Raw genomic sequence first — 24,675 nt, 5'->3', positions numbered from 1 at the left:
TTTGGCCACTCATGGACAAACTAATTAGTTTGTCCATGGGCCACTCGAATTGAAGATAGATTCAGAATTATCTCGATCTTAAGTAGAATTATTAGTATTTTGACTTTTGTAACTCCAGACCGGCGCAATTGTTATACTTCAAATTTTCTTAAATTAAGCGCTTCTGACGTCATCAATATGGTGATGTGTAGGCTCCGAAGTAGAGATCGTTAAAAGAGGTGAGATTAAATCGAATTATTTTTATTTAATTAATCAGTATATATATCTCAGAAATATAAAATGTTTTATAGATTAAAATGTCTGGTTATAACGACAATCAAGGCTTTTATGAGGGCCAAACTTCCTGGAATCCCAGTAATAATGAACAACAAGGGTATTCCTATGATATGCCTTTGGATGGACAAGAATACGTTGCGGAACAAGATTTCATGAAGTTTGATTACTCAAATCCTGCCGAAACCCAACAGAGATCTAGCTCGTATAGCAGTACAGCCCAACCTTACGCATATTCAGGCTCAGGATATGGAGGAAGTATTTTAACACCTGACAGTGGCAATGCCTATTATCAAGAGGGAAATGGGGATAATTACGAAGACGAACCCCCTCTTTTGGAAGAGTTGGGAATAAACTTTGACCACATTTGGCAAAAAACAGTTGCAGTTTTGAATCCACTGAAGGATCCTGATGCCGTCATACTGTTGGAAACGGATTTAGCTGGTCCCCTGGTTTTTTGTCTGGCCTTTGGTAGTTTTCTATTACTGAGTGGGAAAGTGCAGTTTGGTTATATTTACGGTATTGGAGTTTTGGGGTGTTTGGGTTTATATCTACTTCTCAACCTAATGAGTGTACAAGGTATATCCATGGGTGCGACAGTTAGCGTTCTGGGATATTGTCTCTTACCCATGGTGGTCTTGTCCGGAATTTCAATTCTATTATCTCTGAAAGGCATTATTGGTACTGTCGTGGCTGTAACAGTGGTACTATGGTGTGCCATATCGGCTTCTAAACTCTTTGTAACAGCTTTAGCCATGGATCACCAACAACCTTTAATAGCCTACCCCTGTGCCCTTCTTTATGGTGTGTTCGCATTGTTAACTATGTTTTAAAGTGTTCCTCTAAGATCTATATGTAATTAATTTTAAGAACTTTGATGACGATTGTTTATAACCTCCTAGGATTAAAGTTGGAAGATTAACCAAATATGAGCGTATTTTCATCATGTAAATCATGAATATAAATGAACTTTAATTTCAATGACATTGTAACTTTTAATTTAGATATCTGGAAAATTAACCTTAGAGGCATATAAATAGCTCCAAATTGCTTAAACTAAACATCCTAAGGGTTTTTATCCTTGCTCTCCAAAGGGGGAGGTTTGTCATAAATAAGATTTTTTTCTCTAACATATTGATTAATTGAAACGATAAATATTAATATTAATAACACGCCTATTCCTTCATGGATAGATAGTTTCTTTGGGAACTTAGTCTCTCTATCTTTGACAAACTCTTCATATTTCATTTTGTGAACTTTTCTTTTCTCTAATGTTGAACCATAATGCATCCTATAAAATTCATCGAAGTTATATTTCTCCGTTTTCCCCAAATGTGCTGGTCTCTTTCTTGGATGTGTTATAATATCAGGCTGTTCCGTTCCTAATGGAGACTGAATTAAGATTCCTCTATCATAATTTCTTCTACTTTCTACATTTGACAGGACTTCGTAAGCTTCTGTAATTTCTTGAAACTTGTTTTCAAGGTTTTTTTCGTGTTGCACTTTATCGGGATGATGTAACATTGAAAGCCTATAATATGCTGCTTTAATCTGCGATTGTGTTGCATTGCTAGTGATTTCTAAAACATCATAAAGGTTCTTTGATTTTAAATTATTTAAAGATGCGTGAAACCTTATGCACTTTCTCATGTGCTTGAACACTGACACCTTTGTTGGTACTGTGAACCGTTCTTTTATTCCAAACAGTCTTTTAAGCATTTGATCAATATGTCTTTACACAAATTCTTTTAAAAGAAAAGAAATAGAAACATTACAGTTAAAAACTAAACTATTAAAAGCTTAAATTAATTGTACACAATTACAATGTGTCCAAAAACCCAACTTACTAACGCACTTCATCCCTAAGATTTATCCATAGAGATAGAGAATAAGTAGAGGCACAATTGAATCTGGCGAAGGTGACCTCAAGTGCCAACCACCTTTTCGCCAATGAGGCGGGCAGATTACGTGGCGCCATCGAAGGGCGATAAAAATAAGATGAGAAGTTATAGCGTTTCCAAACTTTCCTCGAAACTAGGAAACACCTAAAATTCATCAAGCGATTATAAATAACGCAACTTCGATGACAATTTGGAAACGCGATAACTTCTCAACCGTTTTTTGTAGAGGGATAATTTTTCCACTTTCTAAATATGAACCGACCATTGTGAATTCAAAAACGCGCGAGTCAGTGCCGTAGAACCAATATTTAAACAGTTGTCAAAAATGAGTTTCGACAGTTCCCGCCAAACTACAAATTTTTGGCGGACGAAACCGATAAATAACGAAAGATATTGGAAAATAAATAAAAGTTGCAATTGGTTTCATCGAGCTATCTATTATAGTTTTCTAGCAGAATTAAAAAGAGGGCAAAAATTTCAGCTGTCGAAGACTTTTCAAACAGAGTGTATATACCGGAGGGCCGCTACACTCAGTTTCGCCCATGCATTTCGCCCGGGGCCGCGATACCTCTAAGCACGGCCCTGAGGACCGGATCTCTTTTAATGGCCGGAGTAGGTTGGCTCAATTAACTCCGAAAATTGTAAAAATTGTTCATAAAGCAGAGAAACCATTGAACACATTCTTTTTGACTGCCCTTTCACTGACTTGAGCAACGATATCATTAATTGGCGTACCCATCACAACAAAGACCCTTTAGTTGAGGTTTTGGGCCTATCGGAGCAACCCTGGGACTCTGACATAGTTTCAAATATTTTAAGTGGGAGCGTCAAAAGAAAACTTAATTTTAATTAACAATATGCAGTTCCTATGTACTGAGCATATTAACTATTTTAACAATTGTACTCGTGATATTACTATGATATTATCTTTAACCCAATTTTACTTTTTACTGTCTAATTTTTGCTTTGTTTACGCTTATTTGTGTAATTTTTGTTCTGTTCTTGCTGAGCTCCACTATGGAGCCGCTAGAGTGTATTTTCATACGGCAATAAATAACCTTAAATAAAGCTTAGTTTTCTCCCCCACTTCTTAGTCTCTTTACTTGTTCGCGTTTTTACTCCTCAATAAATAACCTATAACCTAAAAAGAACTACATTATGCCTTTATTACTAATTTGAAATCTCGGCCTAAAACTAGTTACTCTACCAATCGATAGGTGACGCCATGCAAATCCTGCGCATCTCATCTTTTCACACATGCGCCGAGGGCTATGAAATTTCCCGGAAAAAAGAAAAGGGCACCTTTACGCGGTAATCATCCCTCTACTTTTTTTCTATCTCTATGGCTTCATCTATTACGTAACCTTTAAGAAAGGTCACGGAACAGCATGTGCGACGCATCCACGGGGGTTGAAATTTTTGCTTTGTTTCAGTTGCGGTGAGATTGAATGAGAGCGCGATACATTTTTTCCACCGTTTCAATGGTAGAGCTAGGGCTGGGTAGCCTTAACAGCTCAGTAGAATTGTCAGAAAAAATAAAATTACAAGGTATCTAAGTTTTAACGCACAGTGGTGAAAGTTAGAGGTCAAAAACAGTTAATAATAATTTACACTTAACAGATAGTTTACAACTAACACATGCCAAGGTGATCACGAAATTCACATCTGAACTCTGAAGTAGGAACGGGGTACTCAGGTAGAGCCATTCCAAGCTGGGGCTGTTCTATTAAAGAACGACTGGAAATCATGCAAAAAAAGAAATAGCTTCTTGGCCCTTAGCTCAAAGTTTTTTGAAGGACAATGGAAACTAAACTAAAGAATTTACATGATTTCTGCTCCTGCCTTAAGATTTTATTGAAAAATGGTATGTTCTGTTAAAACGTTGAGGATGAATAATAAGCTTAAAAATGTCTCTGTTTAGATTGCTCAACAATGGAAAATGGAGAGAAGATGGAGAGACAAAAGCTCAGTGTTGAATCTGATCTCTTAAAATGCATAAAGAATGTTTCCGAAAATCTACGTAACTACCCTATAGTTAATGGGCATGTTGATTCCTGGGCAATATTTCTTAAAGATGAAAGTTTCATTGAATCCTCCGTCGTTTGGTCCTTTGCTCTTTGGTGTTGTGTTTTACTTCTGGGTATAAGAAAAGAACTTGATAGCCTAGATGTTACAGAACTCAGTATTGGAGATCAGAAAATAATTACAAAGGGTGTTCAGTTTTTGGTGAGGTTGGAAATTTATCCAAACTTAATACCTGGAGTTGGTACCTTCATTGAAAAACGATCAGAGTTTGGTCTGGAGATTGCAAGAGAAAGCCTAACTTTTTACAATTCTTATCGAAGACTTTTATTTTCTCTCATTGTGCTATTAACCCTTGCCGATCATCCTGCCTTAAAAACACTTATTCTCACAAATCACTTGGTAGATTTATTAGCTGGTTTGGGCCAAATATGTCACGCTCCTATTAAAAAATATAAAAAGGTAGTTTTTCCAAGCAGTTTTGTTTTCCGTCATCTTAATAGTATGCCATTAGCAGGAACCTCCTGAAGTATGTCTTAAAACTTTAGAAGAGCAAAGAATGGTAGTAAGCGTTGTTTTAAAAAATCCCGCTGAAGACAACTTAAAAAAATTGCTTTATTTGTATAAAGGTACTCTTTATCTTGTTAACACCATCATTATTGCTGAGTTATTTTGAGGTTGATGTGTCCAAAATTTCAGATGAACACAATGGTTCAGAATATGAACTAATCCAAGAAATGATCAATGACCGAACTGAATTGGAACCTATTTTTGAAAAGCTCTTGGTTTCAGTTTATCAGCCTCTGCTTATTCGAGATTTGCTTCAGTTACAAAAGTTTTCTGTAAACAGTTTTACAGTTTAAAGTTGTATTGTTCTTTAATTATATAAACTTTCATTTTAGGGTGTATCAAAGATTAAATGGCTAAATAAACTCTGTGGCCATCAATTGTCGTCAGCCCTTTTGCGTCGTAATGGAGTGGTAGCCGTTTTGGAAGCAATTTTGCCAGTTCTTTGCTGTATTATACTATAAATTTTCTAATTAATATTACATTAATAATTTTCTAAATTTTAATACGATTATTTCAATCAGATTCTGGAGAGTCTGCTAGTGCTGATTATGTGAAATACGAGAAAATATGCAAACTTATTTCTCAACCTCCTCTTCAATGTGAATCGATTGAAAACTATTATAGCAAGATTTGTCCCCAGATAGTTAATTTATTGCTCAATGATAAATATTCGCCCGATTCAACAGTTTCAAAAATTTCCTGTAACATTTTGAATAATATGTTTGATGGCAATTTTGTGTATTGCTTTAAATATTCTATTAAACCCATTACCAAAACTCTATTGAAAGCTGTTGGTAAGGATTTCTCTTTAATTTTTTTTTTTTTAAATTTATTATGTATTGTTTAGATACAGGCTCCAAGAAGGATAAAATTACCTGTGGTATTATAATTAAAGAAAAAGAACTTGAAAATTGTGTTATTTTATTTACAAAGGTAAATAATGGTTATGAAAATATTTGTTATCAATGTCTTAATTTCATTTAATTTTCAGTTGTTTAATTCGAGTCTTGAGGCAAATGAAGGTCTTATGAAAAAGATCATACAACAGTTTTTCCATTTATTTTATAAGCTTTATGTTAAAATTCACAATGGCTCGAGTCATCTTAGGTATTTTTTATAATTTTGATTTATTTACATAAATTAATTCTTTATACTGTTTCAAGGAGCCTAGTGAAGAATATACTACTTTTCTTATTAAATAACTCTGATGATTGTATAAAGTTGTTGTATTGTGCTGCATTTGATGAATTTGATGGTTTGGAAAGTGTTTTACGTGTTAGAGATGATGTTCAATTTTGTTACGGAGAAGCAGGAGGAGTCATGGTGCAAAGAATTGAATGGTGTATTTCATTTTCTATTTTTTAACTCTTATAAAAATAGATTAATGTATAAAATATTAAATTTCGTTGGTAGTTTTTCTGAAGGTGACCTTTTGGAGGAAATGGAGATAAAAGTTACTGCCTTTTGTGATTTGTTATGCAGTCTCTCTGATAAAGAAAATATAATTTCTGATTGGTTTCTGATCCTGTTAGAGGTATTATATTAATTTAAATGTGTAAAAATTTGTTTAGATATTGGTATGCACCAATATATCGGTCTATTTTTCTAATATTGGTATCGGCCAATATCAGCTTAAGGGGGGCTAAGCCCATATTGGCTGATACCAGTATTAGAAGAATATCTTCAGAAAAAACTTAAAAATAAGAAAATTCTCGATTAACTAATGATACTATTTTATTTGATTGGCTGCGCCTCGTATGCCAGACTTCAGAAGCTAGATCATACCTTTTTAGACAGGGGGTTACGAGTGTAAACAAATAAAAAACAACGATATTCGATTTGTGATAGAAAATGTGTATCACGTAAAATGAAAAGAAACATATTTGGATATGATCTTGCAAACCTTTTTTCGTGAAAAATTAGAATAAAATGGTATGACAGTGAACTGAACCGTCTTTTACAATGATTTTTTCATTTACACTACTGTTATGATAGATAAATTTGTTTATATCGGTCGATATTAACGGCCACGAATAGCAGATATATCGGCTGTACCCATATTGGTGCATCCCTATTTAGATTGAATGTTAATTTTCAGAGGCTTTCATCAATTTTGGGAAAAGACAACCCCAGTTCAGAAAAAGAAATTTATAATGACTTAGCGTTGCTGAGTATGATTAAAAACTTGTCTGAGTTGGAAGATGTAAACTTGCTCAAGAAAACAACAAAAGTTATTGCTTTTGTTCGAGTTAGTATTGTTTAAATATCTTTTTAATTTAGTAGTGTGTTTGATTAAAAATGCAGTGCTTCTGTGATTTAGACAACGCTTAAACGACTTCTTCAACTTAAAATTGATGCAAACATAAATAATGTGGAATGTTTATTGGGTGATGAGTCAACATTTCTGGTTTTGTCTATTGTGATGATCTTGGTCAATCACAAAGATGAGGTAACAGAATCTTTAACTGGCATTTTTTTTACTTTAAATTCAATTTTTATTTCATTGCCCTAGATATCTTCAGACGATTGGTTGGAATTGAAAAAATCGCAGAAGCAACTAAAAGACCTGGAAGCCATTTATAAGGATACGTTTATTGGCAGTTTTGTGGGTGGCATCCACAAGTCAATGGAAGCTTCTGAAGATAAAAACTTAACGAACAACGATGTAAAGGATGAAGATGTTAATTTATCTCCATTTGTTCTTGCCTGGAAAGATCTCGAAGATCCCTCAATACCCACAAAGGGCAGCTCGTTAATTAAGATTAAAAATTTAATTTTGGAAAAAGACAAAGAAGCTTTGGAAAATAAAGAAACCTTGTTTTCTGTGATCCAAGTAAGGATTTTTTTTACCATGTTCAATGTTTTTTTTTTCATAAATGTATTTTATTTCCGGTTTGTAGGAACATTTAGATCACGAAGATTCCTATATATATTTAACTGCCATTGAGGCATTAAGTTCTTTAGCGTTAGTCTATACAGACGATATCCTTCCTAATATGGCTTCAAGATTTGCCAATTTCAACCAAGGAAATGATTCTTCAGAGTATAGATTGAAATTGGGTGAAGCTTTGGTTAAAATTTGTAAAAATTTAGGTAAGTTTATCTTCTTTGGAAAAGTTATCCCCACAAGAATTAATTTTATCGTCGATGGTGTGTTTTTTAGGTGATATGGCTCCAAAGTATAGAATCAACCTGCTCAACAGTTTTTTGGCATCGTGTAAGCACGAAGATCCTCTGATCAGAGCTTCCAGTCTATCAAATTTAGGGGAGATATGTAAAATTTTGAGATTTTCATTAGGAGGATTTAAACAAGAGGTTTGATGAAAAATTTAAATTTTTTTATCTTTTAAACTATAAATAACGCCCATAATTTTTTTAGATATTGTTTTGTATTAAAAGTTTCTCAAATGACTCAAATGTTGATGTTAGACGAGCAGCCATAATGGTTTTAACGCTACTGTTACGTGGTCTTGGTCAGGACTCGTTCGTTGTTCTGGAACAAGAGATGCTGTCTGTTTATCGTCACTTGAAAAAGGTCTACGAAACAGAGACTGATGAAGTAACGAAACTTCATGTTGAACAAGCTTTGGAGGAGATGAAAGTAGCCGTTAAAGACATGTTAACTCCGTCTCAAAATTTTACTAAGGAAATAAGAGTATTGGATCCATTTTGAGTCTTGCGTTAGCTAAAACGCTCTGTGACTTAATTCTTCTAATCCAGCTCCTTAAAAATTACTCAAATGTTCAATAAAGTGTTGGAAACAATTTAATTGCAATTTACAGAGTGTATTTGTTATTTTAATTTTTGTACAAAATAATAGCATAAAAAATAAATTTCTATTTAAAGCTAAAACGTAACAATTACAATTCTACATATCATTGCTCCTCTTTAACAATTCCGATATTTGCAACTAGAGTAGAATATTCTTTCAATTGAGTTACGCCATTCAAAAGATCTCTAAAAAAGAAATCTTTTATTTTCATTTATTTCATTAAAACAGAATTAAGATTAAAAAGAATACTTTAAATTTGTTTCAGCATGTTTCGCTGCCGCTTTAAGTTTCTCAGCCAAATCGTGAGCTTCACTTGTAGTTTCTTGTCGAGCCTGACTTAATTCTTTGTGGAAAGTTTTAACTTGGCCCTATTTGGTAAGGGTAAGTTAGTTAAATGTTATAAAAGCAACTATTCAGGTTTGGTAAAGTATTTACTTGCAGTAATTTAATTTCTTGTTTCAATTGATTTACTTGGGCTTCGGCTGATAAGGCTCTTTTCTGTTAAATAGCTTGTGAATATTTTGAAATTTAAATGGTTTTCAAATAAATTTATAACTAACAGTTGTAATTTGTAACGTTTCTTCCACCCGCTGCACCATATTCTCTAAAGAGGCGGTATCTTCAGTTTCCTTCTTTTTTATCCTTTCTAATTCTTTTTCTAAGTATTCTATTCTGTGTTAAAAATAAACTTATTTTAATTTATTGTTTTGATTGTAAAAAATAAACACCTAACTTTTCATCCTTCTCCTTCAGCTTATGTTCAAAGTCTTTTATATTTTCGTTCTCAATATCACTGCGTAAAATTTCAATGCTATCACTTAAATCGGTCGTTTCATCCAATACTAATGGTAAATCACATTTTTCTAAATCCACCGGTTTAGTTGTACTAAACGCGTTTTCGCTTTCACTTGACGAATCATATTCCTTTTCTTGAACAAACTTCTTGAACGAAAAAGGATTATTTTCGTCACTTTTCTCGGCTGAAATATTTGAAATTATAATTATGTTATTTATAAAGGGGGTGGTATAACAGAGCCTTACTTTGAACCTCATCGTCGTCCAAAATTACTAGAGTTTTCTCCTTCTTTTTCCGAACACTTTCCCTTCTCGCGAAACTGGAAACATCATCCGAATCCCTTTGCGATGATAAATATTCATCCGGAGATGGTTTGAGAAAAGACGCGAATGAAAAGGGATTATCCTTCTCCTCCTCGGGAACGCTCATGTTCCATTGATTTTATCCCTTGTCCGCCTCTCAGGATCCGATAGCTCCTACGCGTTGCCTTGACCGACATTGCTTCGCTGTATCTAGGGAAAAGCACTAGAAGAGAAACGATTTTTTTCCGAGCGGCCTATTCTCGGTAGGGTAACGAATTCGTGGGATCATTTTTTTTATCTGCGTTCCTTTCGAAGGGGAGATAACAAGTATCGTTAGAGAAGAGAAGGGTCGAAGCTGAAAACGGGAGATCGAGAGAGAAGGATCTTTATCTTTGTATTATAATCGTTGAACAATCTATTAAAAGAATTCTCGTCTAAGAAAATTGTAGATTAGTTCCGTTATTAATATAAAAAAAGAGATTTGGCGCAATGCCAAGAATGCCCGCGCTAGTTGATTTAGGAGAAAACCTGCGGAATATCGTTTCCCTTTGCTCTGTCGGTATCATCATCCTCGTAATAGGCGCTCTCTTTTCTCTCCACTCCAAGAATCCGAAAGCGTGAGCTCCCAGTTATTCAGGCGGCGACGTTACATCGAGATGCTCATTAGAAAATTTAATCCGCTTTTCCGACACCTCGGTAAGAGTTTTGCAATCATTGTTATTAAGCGAAAAATAATTGTATTCGGTTTGGAAAATCGAGACGTTTTAATTTACGTTTTGGATATAAGAAAATTGAACTGAAATAGGGCATATCGCTCGAATTAAATTGAAACCCAAATTTGCATAATTTAGACAACCCTATCGACGGTATTTTCTGGGTTTTTTCCAGAATTTTATATTGTTAAGTATTTTTTAAATGTAACGGAAATTTTGTAATTTTTAATCAGCGACCTTATTTAAACTGGGCTTATGATTTTTATATGTAGGTTATTCCTTCCCAATTATTTTGACTGCATGGCGTCTTTGTGAAATTCAATTATGATTTTCTCATGTGTATTTCGGCTTACCTCAACTTAAAAGTTTTCTATATTCATTACTTATTTTTCATACGACCTAATTTAAATTCGTATTTCAATAATTAAGTTTAACTTGGATTTGTTCTACCGTCTAATTCCGCGAAGTGATTAGGCAAACAAAAAACCGGACTATTAATTGTGATTTACAAGCGTACCTTTTGTTCCGATCGAGTTAATCACATGCCAATTATTTCAATTTATTCATTTTGATATTCGTGTAGCGAATCTTTCCAAGAACTCACCAGGACATGGAGGAGTCGCGGCCATCAGTTCAAGTCCCACCCCTGAAATGCCACCTTGTGACAAAGTACCAGAAGGGTATAAGGTGAATATATCTTTTTAACTAGTAAAATTGACCAAAAATGATTAGATCTATGGTTCAAGGTTTTTTAAATTATATCTCAATGTTAGTAATGGTTAGGCCGGAGCCCCAATAAACTGAAGTAGTTATCAAAATTTGGTGTCTGTTACAGTGTCCTTGAAAAACTGGTGTATATGTTACAGCTAGGAGCAACAAACACAAGGAGAACGCAGCTAGTCTTTAACACGCTAACGCAGTGTTGTGTACAAATTTCATTGGACGAGCCTTTACGCTGAACGTTTTACGGAAAGGGGGGAGACAATTTCCGAATTTTCCCCTTCCGACGGCAGCAGGCGCTAAAGCGTCTAACCAATGAAAATTGTACACAAGAAAATCCACTACTTTTGACGGGCTGCATTCTCCTTGTGTGGGTTGCTCCTAAGTGGCAGTGTCCTTGTCGCGGTGAATCCTTCAAAAACTGATGCGTTAGTTGAATTAGTCGGAGCATCAGAACGTTTATCGTTGGTGCCTCTATCTTGGAATATAACACTATCTGAAAAGTAATTTCTTCTCTCGTCTTTGAACAATTTTTATATCATTCTGGTCCTACGCTATTATAGCTATATGCACGCTATCACAAGTAACATAATATCAATAAATATAACACTTTTTATAATTGTTTTAATGTTAATTTTCTTACCGAACCTTTTTTCGACACTGAACCTAGAATAATTCAGTGCTTTTACGTAGCGTCGTAGGCATACGTCGTAACTAAACCCCGCCTTAAAACAGCCGCCATGACATTATTCTACGTCACAGATAATAATCACGTGATCACCATGTGCGTCTTAATTCCATTACCGATATAAACTGGTTTCTATGACAACGAAAATAGACCACTACCAGGAGCAGCATACGAATTTAGACACTAGGAGGCTCTCTGCTAAACTAAACCTTGATTACGCGATATCTTTTGCTAATTGTCATAATTATGTTTCTTATGACTTTTTATAACACGAGTTTTTCTATAACAGGGCTTAGAATACTCCAAAATACAGAAAATTCGCCAGGAGAAGCTTAGTCCATCAATGTTTTTATATTATAAGAAACCTTTACTGCTACACCAAGGATATATGCAATGGGTTTGGGACCAAGATGGAAACCGCTACCTTGACATGTTCGGTGGTATAGTTACAGGTAAAAAATCTATCTGTAAAAAGTTGCTCTTACGTCATAGTATCTTACTTTTACAAGTCTTCGAGCGCGCACTACAGCGTTGCCTACGTTATAGGGTACGTTCAGTAACACCAAAAGCGACATAAGACCCAAAAATGTTTCAACTCTACATTTGCGCCCTTTAAAATATTTACTTAAGAGCTAGTCTCACAATAGACTACATAGCGTACTAGTTGGCAGAGTACTAGCAACGTTCAGTGGCGTAGACAAGGGGTCACAAGGGGGGTTTCCGGGTCCGCCTACCAATGACTGTACTAAATTTCCACCCCCTTCTCGACCCTCTCTTAACATTCACATACTTCGACCTCCCCCCCTTGACGAATTTCTGGCTACGCCACTGGCAACGTTATCTTTGGTCTTTGACCTGGCGCGATTTTATCTCTTTGATTTACTCGCCCGTAACGTTCTAAAACGCCTCACTAGGTGGAGAAAATTTCTAATTTAAATGACGTATTTTTAACCCCCTCTCCCAGCCACTCTTTTTCCTTCGCGACAAGCTCTCATTAAACAATATTCCGTACTGACACACTTTTGGTAACACTCAACGGAAATATAACCCGATGGCTTTATATTTTCAACCGATGAGCTTTTTCGTCATAATGACGTCGTAATTTGTTGAACGCTTTTATTCAGTCATCGGTGTTTTTTTTTAATGGCGTTGAATTTACAGTAGTTTTACGTCAGTAATGACTTCAGTCATCGTAAAAACCGGCTCTTCCAGCCAATGACTTCGGTGAGCAACCGATCTTGGATAACTACTATTATTTATCCAAGAACCAATGACCATCGTGACATCAAAACCGGAATCGCAAAAAACGTACAGTAGGAAACCGATGACAGCGATAACTAATCGGTGAGTCCGATGAGCGCTGCTGAACGTACCCATTAATGCAGTTGCTAGAGAAAACTAGCGCGCGTGCAAATCGCTCGTGGGAAGAAAAATGAAGCTGTATCTCGTGACGTAAGAGCAACATTTTAAAAAGTTTGGTCAGACCACTTTTTATTTTTAAAATCAACTATTAGTTTTAACAACACTGGTTTATTTTTTCAGTGAGTGTGGGGCACTGTCATCCGTGAGTTTGTAATTTACCACTGTTTTATCTCTCTCTCATTGCGGTGTATAAAAATAATAATGAAATTCACAGAAAAGTAACGGCGGCAGCTGTGGACCAGTTGCATCGTTTATGGCACACGACAAATATTTATCTACACCCCAAAATCCACGAATACTCCGAGAAACTCACTTCAAAATTACCAGGAAATTTGAAAGTATGTTTATACACGAACAGCGGATCTGAAGCGAATGATGTTGCCATGCTTCTCTCTCGACTATACACCGGAGCTTACGATATAATCTCACTTAGGTACCTTGGAATAGACGCTTTAATAAAACATCTTCAAAGTAATCGCCAAGAAGTTATATTTCCGAGAGCCAGGACCTGCACGCTAGGAGCAACTAGAGGTGTGCAAATACCATTTTTTGGGGATCGAATCGAATATCAAATATTTTTTTCCAAGCACGGCAAATACCAAATCGAATATTTATAACGTCAAATAATTTGGTCGAATATTTTTAGGGCAAAAATTTAGGCCAGTTAACTGATCAAATACCAAATAGTATTTCGAATATCAAATTATTCGACGTATTTGGTTTTCAAATAGCCAAATAGTTTGCATATTTGTCAAAAAAAAGTAATTGAAATCACTGTTCGTTTTACTTGAAAATGGTAAAATATTAAACCAAATACAGTAAAACCTAGAACCAAGTTCCCTGGGCGAACTTTGTTCTAAGCGATACTGTATATAATGTTATTTATCAAAATGAGTTCCCTGATCGTAACCACGGTAACCTACAAAAATATAGTGCTTATCAACTTATCATACATATTTTAATTGGGTACCATGGCAAAATAATAATAATAATAATAATTAACTAGGCTAATACCTTACGTACCACTCCAGGACCAAGTCTTCTAGCGACTTTTAACCTTTAGTAACTACTAACTACAATTAAAATCACACATGCTATATAGTTCATAGTTTGCAAACACTTAATTAAAATTTCAAGTTTTTAAATATATGTGAAACGCGAAGGAGCAGTTTTTTTGTCACAAATTAAAAAATTGCATTTTTATTAATTTTAAATCAATTAATTAAGTTAACTCAAAAATTCTAAACAGAAAAATCCATAAAGTTACTTACTTCAACTTTCCTCCCGGTTTTTAGTTTTGTTTTGGACTTGGTTTACGTTTTAGACTCAATTTTAGTTTTACTTTGCTATTCTAGAAAATTCCATAACAAAAGAGAACACGCGAGTAATCTGGCCAATAGGCGCTAGAATAAACAGCTTCTGCCTTTCGCTAAGAAGTTTTAACGGTATGGATAATGGACGTGCAAGCTACTCTTTATATGGTCCTTGGCGCTGCGGCCTAAAGAGAGGTGCCAGAAATAAGGACTAGTTCGGAAATTTCATTGCGCTCTCCTGGGATGGCCTTGAAACTCAACAAATTAGAAAAAGACCCGCGGTTATTCGACCAGTTTGCAAACTATTTGAAAAAACCAAATACTTTTTCCCTAGCTTTTCGAATATTCGACTATTTGATCAAAAAATTCGATTATTCGCGAATTTTTCCAAGGGCTATTCGATTCGACGAATCGAATATTCGATTTGGTATTCGATCGAATTATTTGATCTGACCAAATATTTTGCACACCCCTAGGAGCAACAAACACAAGGAGAACGCAGCTAGCCTTTAAACACGCTAACGCAGTGTTGTGTACAAATTTCATTGGACGAGCCTTTACGCTGAACGTTTTACGGAAAGGGGGAAGACAATTTCCGAATTATCCCGTTCCGACGGCAGCAGGCACTAAAGCGTCTAACCATTACCAATAAACACTATACGCCAGAAAATGCCCGACTTTTGACGGGTTGCGATCGCCTTGCGTGGGGTGCTGCAAGTCACTGTTTATTTGGTGCTTGTTAAAATAATGGAAACTTTTCACCTGTACGGTATGCAACAAGTGTTCCCTTTTAACCACGTAGCTTTTTTGAGATATTTTGCTTAGAAAAATACGACGTTCTGTTTACAGGTGAAAAGTTTCCATTATATCAAAGCACTATAAGCAGTAACTTGAAAGTCCTGGCTCTCAAAAATATAACTTATGGGCGATTTCCTAGAAGGATGTTTTATTTAAGCGCCTGTGGCTTACAATTATATTCTATAAGTGTGTCAGTTAGTCGAAGTAATTACTGATGACAGAAGTGAATAATATATATCTTACGAGATAAATATTAATCTTTCCATTATTGCTAATGTTATTCCTGATGCATTTTGTAAGAAAAAATAATATGCGGGGAGAAATTCATATTCTAAAATCGGGAAAATGATTTATTAATTAGTATATATTTCTATGCAGTGTAGTTTAACGTTTTACATGATTAGGCGAAGTAAATTTTGAGCCGTGTGGCGATACATGTACGCGCTCACTATACACTCTTTTACGAGCGTATCCCCCCTTCACAATCTCCCATGTGGCTGTACAACCAATGACTCCACCATTGAAAACTTTTTAGCCTAACGTATCCCCTCCCCATGTAGTAAAGCTATGGATTTTACGAATATTCTCCGTAAAAGAATCTATAGGGTTTCTTTCCGCCTGTTCTCGGACTAAAAGTGTACTCTTTTTACTATAAATCGTTTTATTCGCCTGTTCCGGGGATGATAATTACTCTGCCCCATAAACTATTCGCTTGTTCCGAAGTATTAGGGCTACTCTTTTTACTCCTTCTGAAAAGGAGGTGTAAAGGAGTAAATCGGAATTTATCTGCTAATAAGGCCACAGGCAGCCATTTTCTAATAACGTTTTTACTCCGACTCAAACAATTCGCCACCACAGAATCGGAGTAAAATAACGTCTTCCTTTACAAGCGAAAAAAAAACACCTTATGACGACTTTTGTTTGAAGTTGACTAAAAATGTGTGATCATTCTAGAAATGTCTCTGAGTAAACATTAAGGGGAGCTGACACACTTATGTGAAACATAATTACAAACATATGATAATACCGTTTGGGTCAATCCCAATTGACCAAAATTTTTACCATTAGAAACAGCTACCACGGTGCATCTCCCTGGACTATGGGGCTTTGTGGTAAACATAACACAATAACACTATTATACTAGACGCGAAACATGAATAACTTATTTGTGATAATATAGGTGTGGGGTCGTGGAAATATATGATGGCTAATGGTTTTGGCATTCACCACGTAGGTTCCCTTAAGGTAAGGTCGCTTCTGTTGGAGTGTGTCTAATACACTTTCCTTGTAGTCTATGAACCCTGATCCTTACCGAGGCCTCTGGGGTGGTTCCAACTGTCGAGATTCTTTGGTGCAAGTAGATCGGAGCTGCGAATGCGCCCACAACCAATGCGAAGCGTCCGACCAGTATCTGGGTCAACTGAAAGAAGTGATGAACCATTCCTTACCGGCCAAAAGAATCGCAGCTTTCTTCTCCGAGGGAATTCAGGCGAGTTATCCGAATTTGGTCCACTCGGGAAAAAGTCAAGACAGTGAATTAAAAGTAATTTAAACAGGGTATAGGTGGAACTGTTCAATTCCCCAAAGGCTACTTGAAGAAAGCCTACAAATTGGTGCGGGAAAGAGGCGGACTTTGCATTTCCGATGAAGTGAGAGCCGATTTCGAGTGGCGTTGGGGCTTTCTTGCAATGGTTGAGGCCTTGCAATTAAGTTCCGATAGACCGATTCATAAATTGTTTACAGGGAAACCAACATTTAAAGCTTAAGTTCTAAAGTTCTTAAAACTGGCAAATAACAAAGCCCATACCGTCTCTATGCCATTAGAGGTTCAGTTTTAATGATTTTATTTACACTAGATAATCCTTATTTAAACTTTTTGCCGAAAATAATGCTTATTTTTAAGTAATTTTTATGTAAAAACTATAAGCAATTAAAAATTAAACTTAAGGAAGTGTTTCATAAAAAGAAAGGAATATTTTTCGTGGTATTTAGATAATTTAAAATTTCTACTATTTGCGCCATCTGGTTAGGTTTCCGGTATTTAAAAATCTACCTCTAATGGCGCCAATCCTAAGAAAATATATTACCTCTTGACAAATGTGTATCGGTCTATCATAAAAAACATGTAAATTAAGGGCTAATAGCCGTTTTTCTCGTAAGGTTCAAACTGGTTTTGGACGATTAGGTACTCATTATTGGGGGTTTGAATCTCATGGCGTAGTTCCTGACATTGGTAAGTGAAGTTTTGACTTTAAAGAAATTAACCCTTGATAACATATTTTTATGTTTTTAGTGACAATGGCTAAAGGAATCGGGAACGGGTTCCCGTTGGCTGCTGTGGTAGAAAAGATTATCAGTTATTAGTTAATTACGTGATAAGTAATTACTTTATTCACAGGTAACAACCCCGGAAATAGCCGCATCCTTAACGGAAGCTACCTATTTCAACACTTTCGGTGGCAGTCCTATAGCCTGCGCAGTAGGATCATCCGTTTTAGACGTAAGTTTAGTAATTTGAGAGTATGGTTTGCTTGAAATTATAACTAATATCATATGTAACATAATTACTCATAAGTATGCCTCTGTATAACATTTCCATTGAAAAAAATTCAATGAGACCTTGTTTCACGCGGAACATACATTAAGCGGACCCAAAATGCAAAAATGCTTAAAATCCTTGCGCTATTGAAAAGGTTACCATGGAAATGAAATCATGTGATCGCGAGGCATGAACTAAACTTGACATGGGCAAAGCCAGAAACGCGCGAGGAATTTTCACTAACTTCCGTTTCCCATCAGAAAAGTTGATGACGCGAATTTCGTCACGGAGTTGTAAGTGACGTAATTTACGTCATATCCCGTGAACAAGGTTTCATTAACGAAAATACTTTTATGGCATACTTATGAGTGATTATGTTACATATGCTAATATTAAAGGATGGTCTTTATTATTTAGGTTATAGATGAGGAAAAAACTCAGGAGAATTGTTTGAATGTTGGTGGCAACTTCATTAAACAGCTGGAGAAGTTACGGCCAGAATTCGAAATTGTCGGGGATGTTAGAGGAAAAGGCTTGATGCTGGGCGTCGAAATGGTCAAAAACAAGGTATTTCTTCAAAAATTAATAAGTAAAAAAAAATTATGTAAATCCGTATGTTCTGGAGGGGGCCTATAGGCTTCGAGCTTAGGAAATATAGCGCCATCTGCCTAAATATCCGCGAACTAAATATGTGAAGAAATAGCACAACACCAAATTCCCTTCTACATTATTCCGACCCCCCCCCAAGACTTTTGAATTTCATTGTTTTTCGGTTGACACTTCCAGCTGTTGTGCAGAGAGAATTTTGAACGAGCAGATATAGCTTTCATATATTCAATTTAATACTCGGTCGGTAGGTGGCGATACTTGTGAACAAATATTAAACTACGCACGAAGCTTATTATGGTACATATGGCATTTGTCTTTGGGCTGCTCCTCGAATACCTCAAAAGTCGTTCCGTGTATGAGAGCAGATCCCGGAGAGAATCGCGTTTTACCTTAGGTCGTTGCTACTAGATAGATCAAAAAAATTCTAGCTCCGAAGGCAGAAACGGTGCAATGGAATTCAGATTAAAAAATTATAATGGTTTAATGTCATTTTTCATTGGTCCGCTCTTAAACTACTCTCAACTCCTCCAGAATAAATCATTTTAATTTGATAACTATTAGCGTTTTTCATTTGACTGCTCTAGAGTGCTCGAGATAGCACCACCAACCTTTCACGTTCCATTTGCGGGTTTGGATCAACTTTCTAGTGTTTAATTTACTACTCCGAGATCGCTGGAGACCGATCGGTCGATTTCGACAGTTCAATGGAACCAGATCGCTCTCAGAGGCAATGCGATCGGTGCGCTCCAAGTATTTTTTCGCGTGTTGCATTCATTTATCTCTCGATCGGGATTAGATCAATTACATCACAGGCGGATTCGGAGATAATCTCTAGTAGTCAAACGGAAAAAGCTATAAGTTAATATAGTAAAGACTATTAGCGTTTTCCATTTGACTGCTCTCGAGCGCTCTAGATCGCTCTGATCAATATTTTATGCTCCATTTGCGTGCTCGGATCTGCTCCGATCAAGTTTCGCGTGTTCCATTTCCCGCTCTCGGGTGCTCCGAGATCGCCCAAAACCGATCTGCCGAATTCGACACATCAACGAATCGAGATCGAGATCGGAGTAAGTTTCAGCGTGTTGCTTTTAGATTTTTTGGCAAAATGGCAAACCAAGACGCGAAAATTCAAATTACTAGCAGACGAAAAACAACAAAAGTGCGAGAATATCGTAATTTAATGTTCCATTTGCGGTTTTACTCTAGTCGATTAGGGCGAGATTTATGACGTCAGAGACAGATTCGGAGCGAATCTCGAGCAATCAAATGGAAAACAGTATATGACAACTAAGTTTTTATAACTAGGCCTATATTCTGCTCTCAATCCCATTGCTTAGTCTTTGACCACGGAGTAATAGGGAGCGAGAGAGCACTTTCAGTGCTATAAGAAACACTTCAATGAAAACCTTTGACCTATTTTGTAGAAACTCTACAGTATCAGCTTCTGTTCATATTTATTATCAGAAGTTAATAATGTATAACCTTACGAAAAAATTATCTATCTAGGTTATAAAAATTAAATAGGTACCTTATTTGCCGGCTCGGGTGAGTTAATCATAGCATTTAACATTAGGTTCGTGCTCTTGGCGAAAATATGTTTCTAACTAATAACATTAGAAGCATAAAATAGTTAGTTAATAGTTAGTGTAGGGAGCTGCCGGCATGAAGGGCTTGCCACCACCCTCCTACGCATTGTAACCCGGCCACCTGAATTAATGGCTTTAAAAGTCGCCTGATGACTTAGGCCCAAAGTGTTGCCTTGGGTATTAGCCTAGCTGATTATTTTTAAATTATTATTATTATATTTCTGATGAAAGCGTTTGCCCTATTTTTCGACAACTTTTATAGCTACTTTATGATATTCTTCTACACCGCCTTCTGTACATATTTATTAATTATAAATAACTAGTATTTAAAAACTTTTTTATTCTTTTTCAACTGCTAGAAAACCCGTGAACCACTGGGATCAGCAGATATGGGCGAGATATTTGAAGACATACGTCGTATGGGGGTTTTAGTTGGAAAGGGTGGAAGCCATAATAATGTAAGTACGGGCTTATAGCTCACTTCTCCATCTGGGGAGGGGTACCTCCGATCAAAGATAATATAAATATCGTTCCCTAGATTAAAAATTATTGCCTTGCGCGTAGTCAATAGCGTTTAACCCCTTCCTGCCGGGTTAAATTTGCACTATTGTTACCATGGTAACCAACTATAGATAGCGACCGATGGAAGCCGATTTTTCGGAGGGCCATCGCTTCGTTGAAAAATCGTAAATAGGAAAGTTCTCTGAATTCGAATCTAGGGTATTAAGTTCTATATTATCTTTGTTAACACTTCGGGGGACTTTTCAAGGGAGAGCTGTGGCGGGGTTGAAGTCCATTTAAAAGACGTAATTCGGTAGCCGTTCGTCGTATTTACTAACAAGTTACACTCTCATGACGTTTCAGTGACGTTTTTTGAATCGACTTCCGATCCCTCACACTCCCCTTGAAAGGAATGAAAGCCTCTTTAAGACCAAAACAAAAAGTTGATTAATTAAAGCACAGATGAGTTTTCTTTTTCTTTTGATGAATAAACTGTAACATTTTGACATAACTGCTCATATCAACAGGTCAAAGGCCGAGATGTAGTCTAAGCTTACACTTAAATGCATTAATCGAAGTTAGCTCAACAATGTCCGCTATCACGTAGAATTTCCCTGGCCGTCGCAAATAAACGTTGGTAAATGGCCCTCTACCGGGAAAGATAAGCGTAACAATGGCATGCGCCAAAAATCAGGCACACTTAGCTCGAGATCGCCCCGATCAACTAAGCATGTTCCCGGTTCTGATCAAAAATGCTTGTTGATCAATTACGTCAGCAATGGATTCGGATCGCATCTCGAGCAGTCAAATAGTTTTGGCATTTTATTGCCACTAAAGTGCCATTTGCAAACGTGTTCGCGTTTTAGTTGAAATGGAATGATGGAATATACCTCTGTACATCAGACTTGCAAATAGGGATTGGATCCCCAACCGAGGGGTCGGACACTTGCCATTATTTTGTACGGGATTTCGTAGGGATTTTGACGACTTTATCATTACTTTTTGAAGTGATTTTGGGACTTCAATGCTAATTTACCATAGAGAGAGTTAAAAGATTTTGAGATTTTAAACAAAGTGTACGGGATTTTGGTAAATGTCTGACCCCTCGTGTCTTTTTTTCATGAGGGTCATTGACTCGTGGGGGAGTTAAAATTAAATATATACAGAAACGACAGGAAAAGCAAATATTTTATGATATAGTGAAATTTTCTAAAACGTTTTTCATTTAAATTGGGGGTCCTGGCGACTCGACCCCTCTTTGAATTATTTATTTCGAGAGTCCCAGCATTTATTTTGAGAGTCAATCAATGACCCCAGACTGCCCCTAATTGCAAGTCTGCTGTGCATTAATTAAATCATGGATGAGGCACCATCTTGGACATGAAGGATGTTTAATTTCGAGTTTGTTTCAAATGTAGGTATTTCGAATAAAACCTCCCATGTGCATAACTCAAGCAGATGTTGATTTCACGGTTGCTGTCATAAGGAGAGCGTTGGAGAACTATACTGTTAAAAGGAACAAATAGATTTCAATTTATATTAAATTTAAGGTGGCGGCTTGGACCAGAGATACTGGATTGGATAATCTTACGTTAACTTTTTTAACAAAAACATTTGTATACTTTTCTGTTTTATAAGTTTTTTTATGGGCATTTAATATTATAAGGCATTGTACAAGTACTTAAGATTAAAGTTGCTGTTTCAAGTTCAACGTATGGTGCAAGCACGTAAATTATCACTTAATAATACATGTACTGAAATGTCAGGTTATTGTTAGTCTCTTTGACTAGTGTTAACTACGGTCTAACCTTTTACCACCCCCGGGCGTAGCGTGACTAGCATCTTGACAGCACCTTTAATTTTTGTATTGTAAGGTAAGAATTGTAATTTGTCTTAACTAAGTTATACGGGAAATGATATTCAAAAGTCTTCCATAACTGTTTAAAAAAAGTTTTATTTTACGAAGTGTAAATTGTAGACTGGCTGTCTGTGTAGGAAAAAAATTAACGTGACTAAAAAATAGATCATGAACTGCAATAATAAAACGAGTCTTTGCATCTTGGTGAGCATAATTTCACTCTAACAGGTAATTCTCTTAAACCATTAGGTAAAATTATACTTCGGGCTAAATTTTCTGCTCTTTTCGTAACAACACTGTAACATACTGAAGGTAGCGCAGGCTTGCCGCAATTGCACCAATCTAACGCTTCCAAAAGTTTTATTAAATGAATTGGATATTCATCCGAGGTTAATTTGATGCTGTAAATGATAAAAAGTGTAAATTAAGTGATCTTATCAGTTAATGCTTTTTTTGGGTTATAACATACCTCATAGATGCCACTTTATTCGCAGCTAAAATTAATAAAGAACAGACATCCTTATTCTCTGGATATTTAATACAATTTTCATCTGTCAAAGGATTGTCAAACAAATCTAACTGGTTCAAACTTAGGCAAAATAGAGTTGCTGGTAAAACCTGTCAGGAAAATTGACATTATTATTTAGTCAAAATTAAAGTTTTTTAAATAAACTAATTACCATAATTAAATTGTGAGACAATGTTAGGTTGCGTAATTTTTTCAAATTTCCAATTTTGGTTGGTAAATACATAACGCTATTATGTGATACATTCAATTCTATTAAATTTAAACAATTACTGAGAGAATTGGGAAGCTTTCCAGAAATCTCATTGTGCGATATGTCTAAGACTTTTAAACTGGGCAATTTTTCAATCCGAAATGAACAAATACTTTCAAGTTTATTTTTGGCAAGTAGTAGAGTTGAGAGATTTCTCAAAGGAGATAGACTGAGATTTGCTTCTTTAATGACATTATCTGTTAAGTCTAAACTTGCTAGATTCACTAGTTTTAATATAGCTTTCGGTAGAGCAATTAATTTTAGTCCAGTTAGTTGCAAATACACCAAAGTGATGGGAAAACCGTGAGACGGATAGTCTTTTCGAGAAGTGATAGACAGTCTATTTTTGGGTTTCTGAATGCTGGTGGGTGGCTGTGAAAAGTTTATTTTTTGAACATCCTGTTTGTTAAGGATTTTATACACAACTGTTAAAAATCCTTTTAGTTGAATCACATCTGCCTGAAATTACCAAGAAGCAATGTAAATAAGGTAGTGAACGAAAGTGGCTGTATTTACATTTTTAATCAGCACATCATGTGGAGGTTCATTGAATCTTAAGGTGCATTTGCCATCCCTGACAAATTTTGAGAATATCTGAAGGTTATCCTTAATGCCAAATTTCAATAATGATAGATTAGACGTATTTGAAACTATCAAGTAAAAATCAGTCTTCTTGCACAAAGTAATTGTCATTTGGCTATATTTAATATTTGCACTGGGAAGCATACGCCTTTGTATGCCAATCTGACCGTTTAACTTCATTTTATCTTAATCACATAAAATGTTACTTAAATGCGTTAAAATTTCACTAATCAATTAAGAAAAGGAGGAGCTATCAAACATTATCCTAGAATAAACAAATGAAAATTGCGCGCTTTTTTGAGAGCCTCAGCCTACTACAGAGCAGCTGGCGCTTTTTTATTGCAAACTTCAAACCATTGAGTTGGGAATATTAATCTAGAGATCCAATCAAATCTGTTCCCCGCGAAACAAGTTTTTGAAAAATACGAATGTGCTGTCTGCTCTAAAATGACGAGCAAACGTTATCATATGACCCGTGGCGCCATCCATTATTTTGAAGAAAAAAAATCTTTTTGCTTGAAAACGCGTCTTATTTGAACGAACCATTGAGAGATAGACGGCGCCACGGGTAGAATGATAACGTTTTCTCGTCATTTGGGACGCCGATGGGAGCAGACGACAGTATTCTTATTTTTAAAAACTTGTTTCGCGAAATACTGAAATCCGACGTTTTGATTGGACCTCTAGATTAATATTCCCAACTCAATGGTTCAAACTTAGCGTCTGCCAACGTTGCCAGTCCTCACGATAATTATTGTTTTGTACGATAATTTGATCGTCTGTACGTTGGCTTTTTAGTCTGTGGTATTATATCGTAGGTAGATGGCGATAGCATCTCCACCAGAGGTGGGCAAAAATGTTGAGCAGCTTTGCAAAGCGAGCGATCAGATATTTTTCCCTTAATCATTCAAGTGCGCCAGAGCAAAGAATT

At 36.0% G+C, this 24,675-nt stretch overlaps 6 protein-coding genes across 9 annotated transcripts; 3 read left to right on the top strand and 3 right to left on the bottom strand.

Annotated features, from left to right (window-relative positions):
• The first annotated feature begins 157 nt into the window (after nt 1–157).
• Yip1d1 (Yip1 domain-containing 1) lies at nt 158–1,257 on the top strand. Its single transcript, XM_090158848.1, has 2 exons — nt 158–218; nt 291–1,257. The coding sequence occupies exon 2, from the start codon at nt 297–299 to the stop codon at nt 1,104–1,106; it is 810 nt and encodes a 269-aa protein (XP_090014974.1). The 5' UTR covers nt 158–218; nt 291–296; the 3' UTR covers nt 1,107–1,257.
• An 81-nt stretch (nt 1,258–1,338) lies between these two features.
• LOC149926676 (dnaJ homolog subfamily C member 30, mitochondrial-like) lies at nt 1,339–1,992 on the bottom strand. Its single transcript, XM_090157733.1, has one exon. The coding sequence runs from the start codon at nt 1,990–1,992 to the stop codon at nt 1,339–1,341; it is 654 nt and encodes a 217-aa protein (XP_090013859.1).
• A 1,558-nt stretch (nt 1,993–3,550) lies between these two features.
• Tango6 (transport and golgi organization 6) lies at nt 3,551–8,589 on the top strand. Of its 3 annotated transcripts, none has more exons than XM_090159394.1 (17): nt 3,551–3,722; nt 3,795–3,870; nt 4,096–4,658; nt 4,711–4,825; nt 4,896–5,038; nt 5,099–5,213; nt 5,288–5,560; nt 5,614–5,699; nt 5,758–5,873; nt 5,930–6,106; nt 6,180–6,300; nt 6,865–7,014; nt 7,087–7,215; nt 7,279–7,599; nt 7,667–7,859; nt 7,930–8,081; nt 8,146–8,589. In XM_090159394.1, the coding sequence occupies exons 3-17, from the start codon at nt 4,107–4,109 to the stop codon at nt 8,437–8,439; spliced, it is 2,937 nt and encodes a 978-aa protein (XP_090015520.1). In that variant the 5' UTR covers nt 3,551–3,722; nt 3,795–3,870; nt 4,096–4,106; the 3' UTR covers nt 8,440–8,589. The 3 variants fall into 3 exon arrangements, with proteins under 3 accessions (XP_090015520.1, XP_090015518.1, XP_090015519.1); XM_090159392.1 differs by having other exon boundaries at nt 3,795–4,038; XM_090159393.1 differs by having other exon boundaries at nt 3,795–4,038; nt 4,714–4,825; nt 8,146–8,588.
• LOC149926674 (endosome-associated-trafficking regulator 1-like) lies at nt 8,516–10,296 on the bottom strand. Its single transcript, XM_090159398.1, has 6 exons — nt 9,580–10,296; nt 9,272–9,518; nt 9,099–9,210; nt 8,974–9,036; nt 8,788–8,906; nt 8,516–8,723 (listed from the first exon to the last, which is right to left on the bottom strand). Exons 1-6 carry the CDS (start codon nt 9,761–9,763, stop codon nt 8,642–8,644), a joined length of 807 nt encoding a protein of 268 aa, XP_090015524.1. The 5' UTR covers nt 9,764–10,296; the 3' UTR covers nt 8,516–8,641.
• LOC149926673 (alanine--glyoxylate aminotransferase 2, mitochondrial) lies at nt 10,038–22,583 on the top strand. 2 transcript variants are annotated; one of them, XM_090159396.1, is made up of 16 exons: nt 10,063–10,332; nt 10,933–11,036; nt 12,047–12,209; nt 13,300–13,321; nt 13,394–13,517; nt 13,613–13,650; nt 16,359–16,402; nt 16,471–16,520; nt 16,582–16,779; nt 16,847–16,939; nt 17,451–17,523; nt 17,584–17,630; nt 17,689–17,790; nt 18,247–18,396; nt 20,384–20,482; nt 21,944–22,583. In XM_090159396.1, exons 1-16 carry the CDS (start codon nt 10,293–10,295, stop codon nt 22,049–22,051), a joined length of 1,455 nt encoding a protein of 484 aa, XP_090015522.1. In that variant the 5' UTR covers nt 10,063–10,292; the 3' UTR covers nt 22,052–22,583. The 2 variants fall into 2 exon arrangements, with proteins under 2 accessions (XP_090015521.1, XP_090015522.1); XM_090159395.1 differs by lacking the exon at nt 13,613–13,650 and having other exon boundaries at nt 10,038–10,332; nt 13,394–13,612.
• Lrr47 (Leucine-rich repeat 47) lies at nt 22,455–24,020 on the bottom strand. Its single transcript, XM_090159397.1, has 4 exons — nt 23,679–24,020; nt 23,064–23,621; nt 22,853–23,001; nt 22,455–22,784 (listed from the first exon to the last, which is right to left on the bottom strand). Exons 1-4 carry the CDS (start codon nt 23,922–23,924, stop codon nt 22,550–22,552), a joined length of 1,188 nt encoding a protein of 395 aa, XP_090015523.1. The 5' UTR covers nt 23,925–24,020; the 3' UTR covers nt 22,455–22,549.
• Nucleotides 24,021–24,675: the final 655 nt, after the last annotated feature.

Source organism: Leiobunum rupestre, chromosome 9 (genome assembly GCF_980474605.1).
Source record: "Leiobunum rupestre chromosome 9, qqLeiRupe1.1.hap1, whole genome shotgun sequence".
Classification (NCBI taxonomy): domain Eukaryota; kingdom Metazoa; phylum Arthropoda; class Arachnida; order Opiliones; family Sclerosomatidae; genus Leiobunum; species Leiobunum rupestre.
This window is presented reverse-complemented; position numbering and strand designations above follow the sequence as displayed.